The 18,756-nt window shown below is 40.1% G+C and overlaps 2 protein-coding genes across 2 annotated transcripts; one reads left to right on the forward strand and one right to left on the reverse strand.

Moving 5' to 3' along the window:
- Window positions 1-253: 253 nt before the first annotated feature.
- On the forward strand, window positions 254-4,029 carry LOC137606586 (mannose-P-dolichol utilization defect 1 protein-like). The gene is made up of 7 exons (XM_068331908.1): window positions 254-569; window positions 854-919; window positions 1,655-1,787; window positions 2,291-2,376; window positions 3,423-3,538; window positions 3,678-3,788; window positions 3,889-4,029. Exons 1-7 carry the CDS (start codon window positions 479-481, stop codon window positions 4,003-4,005), a joined length of 720 nt encoding a protein of 239 aa, XP_068188009.1. The 5' UTR covers window positions 254-478; the 3' UTR covers window positions 4,006-4,029.
- Window positions 4,030-5,613: 1,584 nt separating this feature from the next.
- Window positions 5,614-12,857, reverse strand: slc25a35 (solute carrier family 25 member 35). Its single transcript, XM_068331307.1, has 5 exons — window positions 12,092-12,857; window positions 11,921-11,986; window positions 11,684-11,836; window positions 8,818-8,952; window positions 5,614-8,395 (listed from the first exon to the last, which is right to left on the reverse strand). The coding sequence occupies exons 1-5, from the start codon at window positions 12,464-12,466 to the stop codon at window positions 8,225-8,227; spliced, it is 900 nt and encodes a 299-aa protein (XP_068187408.1). The 5' UTR covers window positions 12,467-12,857; the 3' UTR covers window positions 5,614-8,224.
- Between the last annotated feature and the right edge of the window lie 5,899 nt (window positions 12,858-18,756).

Consider the following 18,756-nt stretch of genomic DNA (forward strand, 5'->3'; position numbering starts at 1 on the left):
ATTGATGTTGGATAATGTTTGGCACAGAGGGCCAGCATTTGCCTATGTAAGCTGTGTTTAAATACCGTCATGATCAGCCTTGAACAGAGCAAACTGTGTGTGTGTGTGTGTGTGCGTGTGTGTGTGTGTGTGTGTGTGTGTGTGTGTGTGTGTGTGTGTCTCAGAAAAATAAATAGGTGTTTTCCTGTCAATATTGACCTTCTGAATCTGGCTAAAACTCAAATGTGACATTTTGTTCTATGCTCTACGCTCTATGCTCTGCTGATTATTTATTGTACAGCATTCAAAGTTCAAAATAACAGGAATTTTCCCAACAAAAATAAAAAGAAAACGAGTCTTTATGTTTGACTTCTCTTGGCAACTGGTTCTGTGATCACGTGACACCAGCGTGACGTCACGCGTGACCATCGAGGGAACTCCCTGGAACCTCTGAACGATCCGAACCCCCGAGGACAACCCCAGACTGCAGCTGATCAAGATGGCCACGAATCCCGTCAGAGACTTCCTGGTTTCCTATTTAATGCCTACAAAATGTTACGATGAGATCATTGTCAACTTTCACATGCACGGTGAGGCTCGCTGTTTTGTATTTGATTGTTCTGTTAATTCACTGGGATGTAACTTTAGTGCACTGAGGCGCCAAGTCTCCCCAGATGTGTGGAAGTTTGTTTTTTGGGTGGCTTGTTCTGACACCCAACCTGATGTGAAGTGTTACATGTGTGCTTTTCCTTCTTTATTGGTTAACAATAAATCACTTTTTTGGCTGCAAAGAGGCTCCTCACCTCTGATTTAAGCTCTGCTGAAGATGTGCTGGGTTTGAATGTTGTTCAGTGATTTTCATTCATGTCCCCAGTTCCCTGTTTGAAGTTCATACTGAACAAAGCCTGCGGATTCTGGATCCTACTGGACACCTTACTGGGTAAGAATCCACCAGAACATCCCATGATTCAGTGGCAACAGCAGCATCACTGCAAACACAGCAATCAAACAGAATACTTTCAGCGAAGAGGAAGAAGAACACAAACACACAACTAGAAAGTTGAAAACTAGCAAGTAAAAAAATAAATAAAAGGGAATAGTGATAAACAGGAGACAGAATCCCTCACTGATTGGTAAAATCCATTCAGGACCAGTAGCAATGATGGCAACAACAGTAATAATGATAACAGTAATAACAAGCCTCCCCATAAAAAAAAAAAAACATTTATGATCGGCTCGTTGTGATAAAACTGATACAGATATTTATAACAGGGCCAGGAGGCACTGTGATGGATGAGATTCCAGAGTACATCGGAAGCTTGATTTTTATTAAATGACTTTGTCTCAGTGTTGATTATAAGAAACATCTCAAACCCAACCACTAAAGAAGAACTGATGTAAATGCTGGTACTTTTAATACATTTCAGAACCAGCACTTATTCAGTTTTTTCAGTAAAAAAGTCATATATTTCCTTGAGTCATTAATTTGTTTTTGTTTTTCTCCACTTCTGCACACCAGAAAACTATAATACCAAAGCACAATAAAATAAGAACCCCCCCCCCCCCAAATCTGCAATGTCTTCCTCACTATTCGCTGCATAAATTTTGTACTGCTACATGCTGGATGTGGTTAGAGCACCTCCTCTTCACCTCCCTCTGTGCGGTCTCCCTGCAGCTCCATTTCCTCAGCTTGTGAAGATCCTGTGGCGAGGAAGCGCAGCCGGTCTGAGCCTCACCTCCAACCTGCTGCAGCTTTACGCCTTCTCAGGTCCTATTGTCTACGCCATAGCCAGCAATTTCCCGCTCTTGTACGTATTTAACTGCAGTAAATAAACAACATCTATCCCCATAATTGTTAACATGAGAGTAGAAAATAAAGACACAGATATTTGGAGTAAACAAACTGGGATTTTTTATCTTACATGTTGTTTTTACTTGAAGTGACATCAATGAAACACTTGGGCTTAGTGTAAAGCTTGTGTTTTCTCAGATCTCTCATGCTGTCTGAATGTGTATTTTTTCATGCCAAATAGATGAGTCTAGAATCAGGAGTGTGTGGAGTGGATGAGTGTGAAATGTGCTGCAGAGAGCTCACTAAGCACACATGTGGTCTGTGTCTCTGAATACGCTGCTGATTGGTCCATATCAGTGTGATAAGAGCAAAAGGGCTGTGACAATGTCTCACAGATGAATCCTAACCTCACTTAATCAGAGGAGGATCAATAAAAGCATTGTGTTGTTTTACAGCGTATGTCTAGAGTGTAATTATTGCCCTGTGCTTAACGTGTGCTTCATTTAATCTGCTCCACAGTGCCTGGGGTGAGAGACTCTTCACATTGGTCCAATCAGCAGCAATTGTCTTCCTTATCCTGTGTTATCGTGGCGATACTCTCAAAGGTACTACCTGTTTACTTTCACATTCTACATACAAGACAGACTTGCAGGATGAGTCTGGCATATCCTATAATATTCAGCATCAACAAAAAATCCCATTAAAAGACAAGAACCCATTAGCTTCTACTGAGGAGAGAAAAATACTTGATTAAAACAGCTGGGAAGTGTGTGTTACCAGAATACAGTATACATCTTTTTTAATGGGTGATTAAAATGCATTTAGTACTTGAGGGAATATTTCCAGCAGCATGTGATTGATGTGTGATCAATTCAGTTTGTTTACTTATTTTGATTTATTTGTTCGAGTGGAACCAGTTCCTCTCTCTGCAAATCAACCAGTCTAACACTTGTATTCAAATACTGCATTGTAAATCAAAAGAAAACTAAGATTCACGTGGTGTTCACGTGCCCATTGTGGATTCAGATAATTACTACTTGGAAACACCTAAAGGTGAAAACCAGCCATGTTGGCCGTGCTGTCAACAAACCGCTTGTCTTCACAAATGTTGCCTCAAACTAATGAAATACAGGAGGTGTTAAGTATTTTAGAAGCAATTATGTTGATCTATGCCTAGACAATTGTTTCCTGCAAAGTAAGGCAGAAAAATATAAAATAAAAATCAATTTGTTGCACAGAGGTGGACATTTGTGATACAATTTATGAACAAATTAATAGGATAAAATATTATAGAAGATTTCAACTTTTTGTTTTCTAATTCAGTGGTTCAATTATTTTGTGTAGAAGCCAAACTTGGTCAAAAACATCCTGTATGGACCATGTCTGATTAAATGGGAACTTGCTTATCAGGCAACCACCAAGTGTCAGGTGACTCCCAGTTCTGGTTCATCGATAATCTGTGCATTCTTGGAGCGCCCCCTTGTGGTGTAATAGCTTAACTAAGCACTGGAAACATTTTTTTTGCTGGATTACAGTTTGAAATGATTGTTGTTAGCTTTGCATGAAAGGACTGATTTGATATGAAAATGTTAGTAACAAACATTTGAGTGTTTCTATCGTCGTCCACTCTTGTTTTGTGTTTCTGTGGTAGGACTGCTGTTCCTCTTGGCCTACATTGCTGTTATGTTCCTGCTGGGCTCCTGTGCATCTGCTGCAATCGCCTCCATGATGCAGGCTTCCAGTTTGCCTGCTTTAACTGCAAGCAAGGTATTCATTCAACGGCTTATCTTACCTTTATTAACATTCACAGCTCTGTTTAAGTCTGTTCCTTAACTTCTGTTTTTTAGGCTGGTGAAATATGAACAGATAAAAAATGAGAATTAATTTCCGTTTTGTTTGTTTCCAGGTTATCCAGGCTGGGACTAACTACTTCAATGGCCACACGGGACAACTGTCCTCTATGTCTGTGTTGCTATCGTGGGCAGGATCTCTGGCTGTTGTCTTTGCGTCTCTACAGGTGTTACACACAACCGTAACAGCAGCTATGCTCTTATTTTACACCACACCAGTGTGTCACTGTAGTCTTTACTGACTTTGCTCCATGCTTTGTTTTGCAGGACACAGAAAGCTTATTTTCTACTGTGCTACACCTACTCTCGGCCTGTTTCAGTTGTGTCCTCCTGGTCCAGCTCATGTGCTACAGGAGTAGCACCAGTAAAAAGAAGACTGAGTAGCGTGTGGGCATCTGCAAGTGACTGTCAAAATAAAAAGAAAAAGAAAACATCTTGGTGTCTTTAAAGTTTCTTTTGGGACAGATTGTCAAGCTGTTTCAAATTTCTGAAGAATTTCAGACATGAAACACTTCATTCTAAATTCAACCTTGGTGGCCATGCTATGTGCAGAAATAGACTTCAAACATTTTGTCAAGAATTTACTTGTGAAAACTCTAATTTAGGAAAATTGTATTCCAGCAGTTGCAGAGCAAACATGAGCAAACACACAAACCAGCTGGCTCAGTTCCAGCAGTTATCTGCTTTGACTAGACATAGATTAAACTCATTGTCAACCGCTTGGTAGCCCTCTAAAGCAGCTGAGGTATGATTTCTTGCACGCTTGAGGGCTTTGACAGATGATCTCGAAGTTCTCTGCTCAGTTTGTTCCTACTTGTCTGAAGGATTGAACGCATTTTCTACTTTTACAAGTCAAAACACGTACAAGCAGTTCATAAAGGAAAAGCTTATAGAAAGTGTGAGTAAAAGCAGAACATGCTCATCCTTAAAGATTTCTTCTAAAGTACCAATTCTGGGTATAAGAACCCTTTCATAAGGGCCTTTGGACTATTTGCTAAGCGTAGGTAATTCCAGCTATCCATGAACAAAATATCTAGTGTTGCTCAGTAACACTAGACGTGCAGGACCTCTGGCATCACATGTTCCCCAATGACCCACTCACCTTGTTTATTCCATTTGAATGAACAATCATTCTAGAGATTCAAGCATGAGGTTTAATACTTTGTGTGTGTGTGTGTGTGTGTGTGTGTAAGGAGTATGGATTTTCTTATGTTTAAGTGTAACTTATTTTATATAATGCTTTGAATTGCTGTTCTCTATCAGTAATAAAAATGTTGCCTAAGTGTAAGTGAAATCAGTCATTATCAGAGTTGTCACCTTCAGTCACCTTTATGTCAGGACCGTAGTGGCACAGTCCAGTTATCTGTGTACAAAAACCAATCTAAATTCCCCTCCTGGAGTCACATTACAACTCAGGTGGTCGTTTTATTTTTGAATTTGGATGTGGCTGACTTTGTGAGTGACCATGAGTCAAACATTGTGAAGCACACATGCCTGTGGCCATGTTCTGGTGGCCCATTTAACACACGGCTAATGTACCCAAAGAACATCCTTGAGGCAATTCTGACTCAATTCTGTGAAGTCAGAAGTGATGACATTTGCTTTTTTGTCATTAAAATAACCTGTATTTTGATTATAAATTAATTTGTTGTATTAATTTCAATCGGTAATAAAAAAAACCCCTGATAGAATAACACTAAAAACATCAGCAGCATGTATTTTTCAGATGACAACTGGGTTATGCAACATTTCACACGCTTCCTCCTGCACAAATATGCAGTAACCTCTAGATGTCCTGTAACATGGTGGCCCATGCTCCAGGGTTTGAGGACGATGTTGATCCTGTCACTTCTTCATATGGGTAGGTTAGCTTTGCAAGAAACTCGTGGTGAAGTGTCTTCAGTTTTTGCCAATGTCAACGTCAGCTTAATCACTGTAAAATATGATTTAATTAGCTCATTAGAAAAGGACACAAGCACAAGGTCAGTCATTTAAGAGCGAGTTTTTATTTGCCTTTCAGTTCATTTCACAGAAATCAATTCTGCACTTAACAGGCAACACATCAGACATTAGTAACATTAAAACAACTAGTATGAGTTTTAATGACATGCAACAACATCAGACCTTTTCCAAATGCTCAATATAGATGTTTTGATGAGTTTTTCATTAATTTTAACAATCAGCAATGTTTATTAATGCACACAAGTTAAGAGGACTCCAATCTGGTAGATGAGATGACAGCATTTAATGCTAGTTATGACGTGTATTTTTAAACCATCACTAAGATCCTTTTCTGGTTTGAGAGTCTGGCTTCTAATCTGATTGCAGTTTAACAGACTCAATACACAGTTTGGCAAATTGTCTACTTATCTTTATGTAAACATCAGAGACCACAGTTTGTTTGGCAAGGGTCATGCTTGTCCAAGTGTGTCCGAGTTAATACATTAAAGACTTCATTGATTTATAATTCACTCTAATACTGCAGAGCAAGGGGAGAGACAAATAAAAGGTTAAAAATACAACAGAATGGTATCAAGATAAATAAAATGAAATTAAAATTAGTGTGCTCTAGGGAAGTTGATTACATTTGTTCTGTAAACATTGAGTGTACCTTATTATTCATACTGCTGTCTAGTCTACTTAGACACCTGAATAAGTTTAATAAAAGAAAAAACATTGTAATTTAAATGATTAAAAAATACTTACTCTATATAGCATAACGTTTACAGTATAGTTAAGTAACTATGCATTTAATTGAAAACTTCATAAAATTTCTGTCTGCTGTGAGCTGGTAGAGAAGATATGTTAAAGCTGAATATGAACAATGACAAACACATTGTTCCTGTTAAGTCACTTTTAAAATCCCTTATAATCAATAATGTATATTAAACTCTTGACATAGGCACCAAATGGGACTCACACCTTAAAGGAGTGTCACCTGATTTTACATTTCTTTTTATCAGGAGCATCCATTTCATGGAAATGTGATTATTAATTCCACTGGATGACAGATTAATAGTTTCCAGCTGTCTGTATCCAAGGACAGTTGCCTGAGACTGAACCTTCCATGTGAGCCATAACCTAGATGACTGGCTTGGTACAGGAAGAATCCTTAAGTATTAAAGAAAAAAATTAAAATAAAAAAAATCCCATAATCAAATGAAATATTTTTAAAACTAAATGTGAACAAGATTGTTCTGAAATGTGTTCACATTACTTCACTGTTTGAAAGCAAATATTGGTGACTGTTGGCAGAGTTAAAATGAGAACAGCTGTAATAATTCAAATGCAAGCGTTAATTTAATTATTCACATCATTTGGATAAAGCAACACAAACAAACAAACAATTTATTTCTAAAATGTGCTTAAAAACAAACCAATCAAAATGGAAAACAGATTATCAGCCTGGCTAATTCTAGGGTTTGATATTTAACATCTTTTAATATACTGTACTCTAGATCTTTTATAATTTTATAGTTTGGGGTTGTTTTATTTGGCTGATTACAGACAAAATAGTTACATTTAATCACAGTTTATTTTAAATTCTTATATTGGTGCAGCCCTGAAAAAGCGTTTGGATTGTTTCCTCATTAAATACACTCATTTTGTAACTCACATATCAATGTTACTGCAGCAGCACACTGTCTTCCACGTGACTGATATGGATCTTGAAAAACAAACATTTTATACACTGTTCCTCTTGATTCACTCCAATGTATTTGGATATTTTTGAGATCTCTATGAAATCTTTAAAAAAGGCTACGTATTTGGATGTGAGTGAAGTTTGGCTACACAACCACCATCAGTGAGTGTGACTCAACATTTCCAGCAAATCTTACTTCTTACTTCTTACAATATTTTGTGTCACATTCTGTTTACACACGTCTACTTCCAGTTAACGCAATGACTGGAACATTTCCATTCATGTCCATACTCATAATGACGAGAGATTCACAAACTATAATTATCATACAATAAGGTTCCCTTCGAATACAATGGTTTAGACCATTACCAGTGTCTACTTCATATCAACAGTCAGTACAACTTACAATGACACTTTCATTCAGTTAATGTCACTATAACAATGCTTCAAAACTGAAGCTCTCCTAGAGCTACAGAATAATGTCAATTCTGTTTCTTCTCATTTTATTAAATGCCACAAGTAAACCTACAGTTGGAGGCATCATTTTACACTCCCATTGTATATTAATTTTAGTAAAATAATTATTTATCAGCTATTTATAATAACCAAATCACACAAAAGCAGTTGGAAAGACAACACCTTCCACCAGGGCTCGATCCCAGTATACGTCCTGGAACATCTATTGAGGTGTTGAAATATTTGGGCACAATATCTGGCACAATCTACAGTACTTGTAGTATTTGACCTTTTTAAGGAATTCCTCTTAATTTTCACTCTTGTAAGTTGTTTTCCTATTGGAGTGTAAGATCTTACCTTCCCTCTGCCTCTGTCCCATGAAAAAATTAGAGCATCTCCAGCTTTTTTTTTTTTTAAATACAGTACTCATTAAAGGAGGATTCATTTCACCTATGCTCTCTGAGCTAATGGGGAGCCTATTTTTCACTTTCCTTGTCCCCGGTGTTATCTGTACTGCTGGTACAATCTGCGCAGTTCATCCCAGAAAAACAGAGACAGGATGGTGTGTGGACCAAGACGGAAATAGGAGGCTCCCAAACCTTTGTAGAGTCCCATCAAACCCTCTTTCCTCAGTGTCTTAGAAAAGCAGTCAGCGAATCCTCTATACATCAGCCCCTGGAAGAGGAGAAGATCACATAAGCTTGAATCTGATTGGGTAATGGTTCTTTTATTGATCAGTCTCTAAACTGCATGTATTACAAGAACCCAAGTCCAGCCTCCAAGATGTTTCTGCCAACTTCACAAGTCCATGACAAGCACCCCACAAATCTGTACCATTTGGCCAACAGTTGCCTAAAACCTCTTTTTAGAATACGTTGGCTGAATAGTTAAGGAACTCACATAAATACATTTTTAAAATGAGGATCAACACTGGCGCAGTGGAACAAGACAGCATTTTGTAATTTAATTGTGTTGTTTATTCTAATGTGGTCAATTGCCTCATGCAAAGAGGCTACAGAAACCTCACTAACTTTTTCCTATTGCTCAGACCTATTCGAAGCTGAGTCATGACATTCATTCAGGGTATTTATCCTCACCTTGCCCAAAGGATCCACAGGTTGATTGTAGAGCCGAGTGCTCACCACATCAAACGGTGTCATGGCCAGCACCACCACCACGCTGCTGATCATGCCGGCGGTGAGGGCAACCAACCAGCTGTCCTTTGGGAACACCTGAGGGTGGACAAACAAGCTCATATTAAGGTAATGAGAGCTCCTCACCAGCATGTGTGAAACTCGGGCTGAATTAGGCGCAAGCGAGGAATAACAAGATGATGGTCTTGGCACCAGTACAGTGGCTAAATTAGAAATGCATCATCCTCAAGGGGGAGTGATCTCATTTCAGCTGGCTGTGATCTCACAAAATAAATTAAATAAGAATGTGTATTAATTACATCAGTAGAAACCACACCTGATCTCTCATGCTGGCTATAGTTTTGTACCCAAAACAAAGATAAACATGACTTTGTGAACATGAATGCCGCTTTAGGCTGTCATTTACAGAACACATGGTTCTGTAAATATTGATAGAACGCATAGTTCTGTAAATATTTACAGAACTACGTGTTCTGTATATGTTTACAGTATTTTCGGTACCATAAGGCGCACTGGACTATATGGTGCCCTCAATAAATGACCTATTTTAAACCTTTTTCATATATAAGGCGCACTGGTGTATAAGCTGCATCTGATTATGAGGTGCATTTTCAATGAATGGCCTATTTCAAAACTTTTTCACAAATAAGACCCACTGGATTATAAGGCGCACTGTCAGTTTTTGAGAAAATTAAAAGCTTTTAGGTGCGACTTATAGTGCGGAAAATACTGTAGTGTAATAATGATGTCCTGAGCAGTGAATGATGTCACAAGGTGTACTGTAATAGAAACTTCTATCCAAGAGATTGAGCAATACATCAATCCAAGTATGGACATCCAGGTGAAATTCATTGAAGAATTTGCAGAACCAAATTGTTCAAATAATCTCAGTTACTTTAAATTTTTGCCAACTATATATCTGAGAAAAAACATTTTCTAACTCAAAAAGACAAACAAAATGCTAGAAAATCCCAAAATTTCAAAAAGGCAACTATATAGTAGGTTGATGATGTGTGTATAATAATTTCTGGACAAACATTAGAGTTAAGAAGAGAGTTACAGCCTGGAAACCCTCATCTGAGAGTCCCAGTTACACCTAAATTCAGGTTGTGACCACAGAAATGGAAAAGATGTTTCTGACTACCAAAATCCACCACTTCATTGGTTTGAGCAAAGAACTTTTTTTGACTTGCAACAAGAAACCCTCTTTGCTCAAAGGCCATGTGACCACTAAAAACATCAGAAAGGAAAACTTTACAATAAGACCTGCAATAAAAGCCCATTGGACATTCTTTCAAACTAGTTGTTGAAAAGCAAAGTCTGTCCAATGTGTGTTATTAGTTCTGGCATTTAGCATGAACCTTATTCACTGGTTTATGTAAGCTCCACATTTTCAGCTGGGGGGTGGGGGCTGTGAGGTGTTGAATTTCTCTACCAGAATGCAATGTTTGATGTTATGTAAGCACCGCATGACGTCTTTTGTCCTCTGTAAGGAGCTCCTGACAATAAATGAATTATTTTAAAGCAATTCTCTGTGAGTGTACGGCTGCAACTAATGGTGACATCTTTTTTTTTAAGAAAACATATTTATTGTTTTTTGGGCATGTTATACACAACAGACTTTACAATTTTGTCACATTTGCAACACAACAACATCCGGGGAAAAAAGGGCTGAGGGGTAGAAGCCATTTGGCTTAAGAAATTCTACTTAACTTCCTTGCCCAAATTGTTCCACAGTTTGACACCAGTAAAAGAAAAAAGTTTTTAATGTAGTTCTTGCTTTCTTCTGTAAAAATTCTGTTTCCTCTCAATTTCTAATAGAGTCATTATTACATCCCACTTCAAAGCGGTGATGTATTGTAATTGTCAGTGTTCGTGTGTTCGCCTGTCCGTTTGTTTGTTAATTTGTCCACCAGAAATCTTTGCAACCGTTACAGATAGAAAGATGGAACAAAAAGCACACTACTCGGGTGGGAAAGGGGATGAAAATGAGATGATGACCTTGGCAAAACTAGGTCAAGGTTAAATTTCAACTTTTGTACACTCAGAAGCTGGATAAGATCGAAAGAGGGAGGAGGCCAGTGTAAGGATGACCATAGACCATTCTAAATTTCCCAGTTTGGGATAAATAAAGTATATCTATCTATCTACCATAGATCAAAGTGCTTTGATCCATCTATGCACTAGCCTTGGTCTACCCTGAAAGTTCAAAGCTATGCACTAGTCAGGTACTTCTTTCAGTGTATCCTGACCTACATTGAAAGTACGTCAGGGTAGGTCGCAGGATGTTACAGTCTGTGACTACCTTGGTTCTAGTTCTGTAGTTATGCTTGTGTATTTTTTCTTTCAAAGAAACTATTTTTTCTTTAAAGATCAAAGATTAAAGTCCACTATATTACATGGATATATATACACATGTGTTAATCATGCGTACAATATTGTGTACAGGCCCCTGAAACGAACACACGACACACTAGGGGCCTGTAAGCATGCGATTAGTATAGGGGGAGGCAGAGTCACGGGCAACAACTTCACGGTGAGCAGATTTAATGTCTCAACTAAAAACAACTCTCGCAAAACTTTTTTTTTTTTTAATCACAGGAGCCCATTTCACAACAACGGAGTCTGGAGTTAAAAAAAGTTAATTCTAAAGCTGTTTGGCAAGACGTGTAAAAAGGAGGAGACCAACAGAAGAAGAAAAAACAACCTCTTGGAGATATCGGTGAGATGTTTTTGCTACATGATTCATTTCACACTTCATTCACACTTTCTTCTTCATTATTGTCAGGTTTCGACGTCAAACACTAACCTTTAAATCGGCCACAAACTCCTTGGATGAGGAGAATGTGGGCAGTTGAGCTGCTGACCCCACGCTGACCCTGGGGACTGCAGCACTGGCGCCCCTCCACAATCCCATAATGCCATGCTCTGTGTAAATGGCTACCAAAGCTTGAGTCATCCCCTGAACAGGAAGAGGAAATAAGAGAAAAACTGCTGATGTTTGTCATTTCACCTTCACATCCACGTGTTTGGGTTCTACCGTCACCTGGTGTTTGTACTGGTGGCCCACTGCTATAGAGGAGGTAGACTGGGACTGCAGGTGGGTTTTCACCTGGAATGGGAGACAACTGCTTTAGCTCACATTGAAAAGTCGCACCTTAAATAAGCAATGCAAAAAAAAAAGAAAAAAAAAGTGAATGCATGTGAAGAGACTGACCAGATAAATTGGACTGCCCATCACGGCCCCCGCCACCCCGGCCGCTGCCCCTGCCACCGTGGATTTCACGGCGCTGACCCTTCCATGATGGTTCCGGGTGTATCCGGACGACTCAATGACAGCATAGGAGCCCAGCCGCACTCCATTCATACAAAACTGGTAGAACAACGCAGGCACCAGGGCTTTCTGTAGACCAGCCAGTCCATCCACTTTACCGATGGTGTAAAACGCGTGGAACACGTTGCGATAGTAAACCTTGTAGCTTCCACGCTTCTGGAGCTCTCCCTGCAGTTGCATTCGAGTTTTGACCACCTCCAGCGGGTTGGTGAACAGACACGCTCCGCAAGCCGCCACGCCGCTCAGCATGAAATCCATCTTGACCCAAGATAACCGAGACGTTCAGAACAACAAACCTATTGGACCTGTCAGGAAAGATTGGCCACGTGCATTTCGATATTCGCTCTTTAAAGATTTGATCTGTCTTTCATCTAGCTTCCCTAGCCCACACAAAGACATAGCATCAGGGCGCAGACATGAGGAGTTCAGGTGCCACTCCCAAGCTCGTAATTTTAATGTTTTGCCAGGGGCGTCACAATAATCTAGTCACAATAGTGTGACAAAAGCTCGCTTTACTTTTTATTTGCTTTACATAAATAATACGTATTTGTTAAATGTGTATAGATGCGTAGCAGACTGTTCCATCTGGTTACAGACCGAATACAAATAATCTTCGTGTAAAATGTGGTAGGTATAATATGTGTATCAGAATCGATACGTAGTCATCAGAGTTAATATACTAGCATTTTTTTTGTTTATAATAACCTACTCTTAAAAATGTTATATAGAAAATATATATGTTGAATAGTAAAAACACAATAGTAAAAACACCAACGGAACGCCGTGTTTTAAATGTACGTTGTCGTTCTTAAATGTCTCACGTCAACTCATGTGCCACAACGTAAGGATCCTGTTTACTCAGCCAATGACACGACCCAGAAGCACCCCTGCAACCTCCGTCCTTAAAGTGTGAGAGACTCACAAATTGTACAGTGTAGATGTAACTATATTAAAGCATGATGTTTTTACTCATTCTTTATTTTTTAAAAATAAATAAAGGGTTAGTTATCCGTGTTTCCTTTCATAATTATAATGTTCATAAATAATGACAATTAATTTGGAATGGGGTGTCTGGATTTAGAGGAGTGAGACTCATTAGGGTTAACAACAACTCTTAGCAAGGCGAAAGGGGAGAGCAGATTTACAGGAACAGTTGTGCTTTTAATTGGATACTCCTGGGTTAGGATAAGAATATCATGGTAAACCAATCAGGGATAAATTAGGACAAATGAATCCCTTGGCATCCAATGTAGCCGCAAGAGGACACAAGCGTCTTATTGTGCCGGTCCCAAGCCTGGATAAATACAGAGGGTTGGGATGGCATCCAGCGTAAAACTTTTGACAAATCAAACATGCGAATCAAACCTATGACTTCCATACCTGATCAGTCGAGGCCCAGGTTAACAACGACTGCCATCAGCGCTGTTGACCTACAGGGCGCCGGTGGAAATTGGACTACTGTAGGTCAAAGAAGGAGAGGACGAAAGTGTTGGAAAAGGTAGAGTTTGTTGACATGCAGAGGAGGAAGGTAGACATACTGTGTGTCCAGGACACCAGGTGGAAAGATAGCAAGGCTAAAAGTTTAGGAGCAGGGTTCAAGTTGTTCTATCATGTAGATAGGAAGAGAAATGGAGGAGTTATCTTGAAGGAGGAGTTTTTTAGGAATGTCCTAGAGATAAAAAGAATATCAGAGTGATGACCCTGATGCTAGAAATCGAAGGTGTGATGTTCAATGCTGTTAGTGGGTATGCTCCGCAGGTAGGATGTGAGCTGGAGGAGAAGGAGAAATTCTGGGTGGACTTTGATGAAGTGATGTAGGGCATACCTAGAAGTGAGAGAGTTGTCATTGGTGCAGACTTCAATGGACATGTTGGTGCAGGTAACAGAGGTGATGAGGAGGTGATGGGCAGGTTTGGTATCCAGGAGAGTAACGCAGAAGGACAGATGGTGGTTGACTTTGCAAAAAGGATGGAAATGGCTATAGTGAATACTTTCTTTTAGAAGATGCAGGAACATAGGGTGACCTATAAGAGTGGTGGTAAGAGCACACATGTAGACTACATCTTATGTAGACGGTGTAATCTGAAGGAGATCAGTGACTGTAAAGTAGTGGTAGGGGAGAGTGTAGCCAAACAGCATAGGCTGGTGGTGTGTAGGATGACTCTGGTGGTGAGGAAGATGAAGAGGACAAAGACAGAGCGGAGGACAAAATGGTGGAAGCTGAAAAGGGAAGAGTGTTGCATGACTTTTAGGAAGGAGTTAAGACAGGCTCTGGGTGGTCAGGAGGTGCTGCCAAATGACTGGACAACTACAGCTAATGTGATCAGGGAGACAGGTAGGAGAGTACTTGGTGTGTCATCTGGAAAGAAAGTAGATAAGGAGACTTGGTGGTGGAATGAGGAGGTACGAAGTGTATACAGAGAAAGAGGTTAGCTAAAAAGAAGTGGTACACTGAGGACTGAGGAGAGTAGACAGGGGTACAGGGAGATGCAGCATAAGGTGAAGGCAGAGGTAGCAAAGGCCAAACAAGGGGCTTATGATGACTTGTATGCTAGGTTGGAGAAAAAGGAGGGGGAGTCTGATCTATACAGGCTGGAAAGACAGAAAGACAGATGGGAAGGACATGCAGCAGGTTAGGGTGATTAAGGATAGAGATGGAAGTCTATTGACAGGTGCCAGTAGTGTGATGGGAAGATGGAAAGAGTACTTTGAAGAGTTGATGAACGTGGAAAATGAGAGAGAACAAAGACTAGAAGAGGTGGCTGTTGTGGACCAGGAAGTAGCAAAGATCAGTCAGGATGAAGTGAGGAAGGCATTGAAGAGGATGAAGAGTGGAAAGGCAGTCGGTCCTGATGATATACCTGTAGAGGTTTGGAAGTGCATAGGAGAGGTGGCAGTAGAGTGTCTGACTGGGTTTTTTTCAACAGGATCTTAGATAGTGAGAAGATGCCTGAGGAATGGAGAAGTGTGCTGGTGCCTGTTTTTAAGAACAAGGGAGATGTGCAGAGTTTTGGCAAGCTAGACTAAGGGCAGAAGTGAGCATTTGTGAGCAGCAGTATGGTTTCATGCCAAAAAAGAGTACTACAGATGCAGTATTTGCTTTGACGATGTTGATAGAAAAGTACAGAGAAGGCCAGAGGGAGCTGCATTGTGTTTTTGTAGATCTGGAGAAAGCTTATGACAGGGTGCCCAGAGAGGAACTGTGGTATTGTATGAGAAAGTCTGGAGTGGCAGAGAAGTATGTTAGAGTGGTACAGGACATGTATGAGGACTGTAAGGCAGTGGTGAGGTGTGCTGTAGGTGTGACAGAGGAGTTCAAGGTGGAGGTGGGACTACATCAGGGGTCAGCTCTGAGCCCCTTCTTGTTCGCTATGGTGATGGACAGGCTGACAGACGAGGTTAGACAGGAATCTCCATGGACTATGATGTTTGCAGATGACATTGTGATCTGCAGTGAGAGCAGGGAACAGGTGGAGGAGAAGCTAGAGAGGTGGAGGTTTGTCCTGGAAAGGAGAGGAATGAAGGTTAGCCGCAGTAAGACAATACATGTGTGTGAATGAGAGTGACCCAAGTAGAAGAGTGAGGTTACAGGGAGAAGAGATCAAGAAGGTGGAGGATTTTAAGTACTTAGGGTCAACAGTCCAGAGCAATGGAGAGTGTGGAAAAGAGGTGAAGAAGCGTGTACAGGCAGGATGGAACGGGTGGAGAAAAGTGTCAGGTGTCATGTGTGATAGAAGAGTTTCAGCTAAAATGAAAGGAAAGGTGTACAAAACTTGTGAGACCAGCGATGTTGTTTGGTCTAGAGAGGGTGTCACTGAGGAAAAGACAGGAGACAGAGCTGGAGGTAGCAGAGATGAAGATGCTGAGGTTCTCTCTGGGAGTGACCAGGATGGATAGGATCAGGAATGAGTACATCAGAGGGACAGCACATGTTAGAGGTTTTGGATATAAAGTCAGAAAGCCCAGACTGAGATGGTTTGGACATGTCCAGAGGAGAGATAGTGGATATATTGGTAGAAGGATGCTGAGTTTTGAACTGCCAGGCAGGAGGCCTAGAGCCACTGGGGCGGCAGTGGCTCAGCGGTAGAGCAGATGTCCTGTGGACAGATCACCCCAACCATCGGCGGATGGAATCCCGCTCCCGCCAGGACATCTTCGGAGGGAGTGTGAGCTGATGGTGGGAATTGTCAGCTCACCTCCCAGCCACTGCCAAGGCAGTGGGGGTGCGTTCCTGAAGCCGCTGCCCGTCACTCTACCTCCCTATGTGTGTACTAACTGCTAACTGCATGCTTACAGGCCCCCCTGTGTGCTGTGTGTCACAGGGCCTGTGTATACACTGATTGTCATAAACTAACACAAAGAACATGTAAAAATATACCTGAGTGACTATGTAATTTCCCTGCGGGGATTAATAAAGTGTACTTCTTCTTCTCTTCTTCTAGAGGAAGACCAAAGAGGAGGTTTAAGGATGTAATGAAAGAGGACATGAAGGTAGTTGGTGTGAGAGAAGAGGATGCAGAAGACAGGCTAGATGGAGGCAACTGATTCGCGGTGGCGACCCCTGAAGGGGAAAGCTCCATCCATGGAGAAAATATCCCACCTGATGATGCAGCAGATAATTGGTGGAGAAGGCTGCACCTTTATGAACCGAAAAAAATCATGTTCTCATTGAGGACACACCTGTAGTTTATTCTTTCTTCTCCTGCAATAAAGATTAAACATGCCATATAGCTATGGCTATATAACTTTGAAAAACAAAACAAAACAAAAACATGTGATTCAGCGTCCATCCATATTATTACCCTCACGCTAAAGCAAGAGAGATAATATGTGTAAAAACAAAATCAAACAATCATACATATCTCAATCTGGGTTGTATCTGGTGCTGGCATGTCCGAGAACCCACCTCTTTGGAATTTAAATCGCCAGTCAAAATGAAGAGGTGTGGCTGATTAACTGTCTATCACTCTCGTGGACACGCCCTCGTCCATGAAGTGGAGCACCCTCCTCTGAACATGAGCAGTTCATGGGCGTCCTTCTGCTTTTGCATGCCAGTGGGTATTTGAAGCACTAGATGCCGCTACAGGAGTATTTTCCCCACATACTGGGTTGAGGGGTGTGGAGCAAGAAGTATTTAAGTCAAGGGCAATTTTGATTTGATGAAACTCTGGATGTATTGGATGTATTGTAATGTAAGGCACATTAAATCAATATAAACCTTTTCGGTACTTACTAGAAAAAGGTAACTTGCAGCTATTTGATTTAAAAAATTTTCAAAAGTTTTTTATGATAGATGTTTTATAAATATGCACAGGTTTGCAGTGAAATTTAATTATTGTGTATTGCTGGCGAACTCTTCCTGGACCCCAAGGGCTTCCAAAACCCAACCTTGAAAACAATTGGATTAAAACATTTTTTTTACACAAATATCTCTCAGTATTGTAGTTTTTTTGTAGAAGGATGCTGAGTTTTGAACTGCAAGGCAGGAGGCCTTGAGGAAGACCAAAGAGGATGTTTATGGATGTAATGAAAGAGAACATGAAGGCAGTTGGTGTGAGAAAAGAGGATGCAGAAGATGGAGATGGAGGTAATTGATTAACTGTGGCGACCCCTGAAGGGAAAAGCCGAAAGGAAAAGAAGAAGACTGTAGTTTTTCCCCTCAAGTATTATGTAGGCTGGGAAAAAAAAAACCCAGCTCTCCATAGAGCAAAACAAAAAAATCAACCCAACCCTGAAGTCAAAGAGCAAAATGTTCTTACTTTCATACTCCCGCTCCAAGATTGTTTTCTGAGGCAGAGCAGGCTACCAGTGCTGGTTTTAAGCACACCTCTCTTTAATCATCCCGGGAGCACTTACATCTCAGCTGCTTGGGGATCACTGATGTCCTGACAACTATGTGCAAATGTAATTGGATTTTTACTCTGTAATGAATAAAGTGAACAGGGAAAAACTCCCAGTAAAACAGCATCATCATATTATCTAATGAAATGTAAATTATAGCATCATAACACTTGGGAGGTGCAATGAAGGAAGAATGAGTGCAATCCCAGATAATGTTTGATGTTGTTGTGCTAATGGTAAGTGACACCATTTCTGAGCTACAGACTGAACTCCTTGTCTGAGTCTTTTAGTTTGCACTCTGTCACTTAGCTGGATTAGACGTGAATGTAAAATCTGTTTCACCTCTATACCCTTTTAATTGGATTTGGGTCTTTTGAACTTAATCAGTTCTAAATACGACTTTATTTATGTTTTTGTTTGTTTCCTTCGTTGGGGTACTATTAATTTTATTTTTTATCTATTGACGTTAAAATCATTTTATATTATCTTAAATCTGTGAAACATTTTTCCTTTCCAAAAAAGGTCAACTTTAATTTAAAGGAATGTCAAAAAATAATAGTACACTATCCTATCCTATCCTATCCTATCCTATCCTATCCTATCCTATCCTATACTATACTATACTGTACTGTACTGTACTGTACTATACTATAATATAATATAATATACTGTACTATACTATACTATACTATACTATACTATACTAT

Source organism: Antennarius striatus, chromosome 13 (genome assembly GCF_040054535.1).
Source record: "Antennarius striatus isolate MH-2024 chromosome 13, ASM4005453v1, whole genome shotgun sequence".
NCBI lineage: Eukaryota > Metazoa > Chordata > Actinopteri > Lophiiformes > Antennariidae > Antennarius > Antennarius striatus.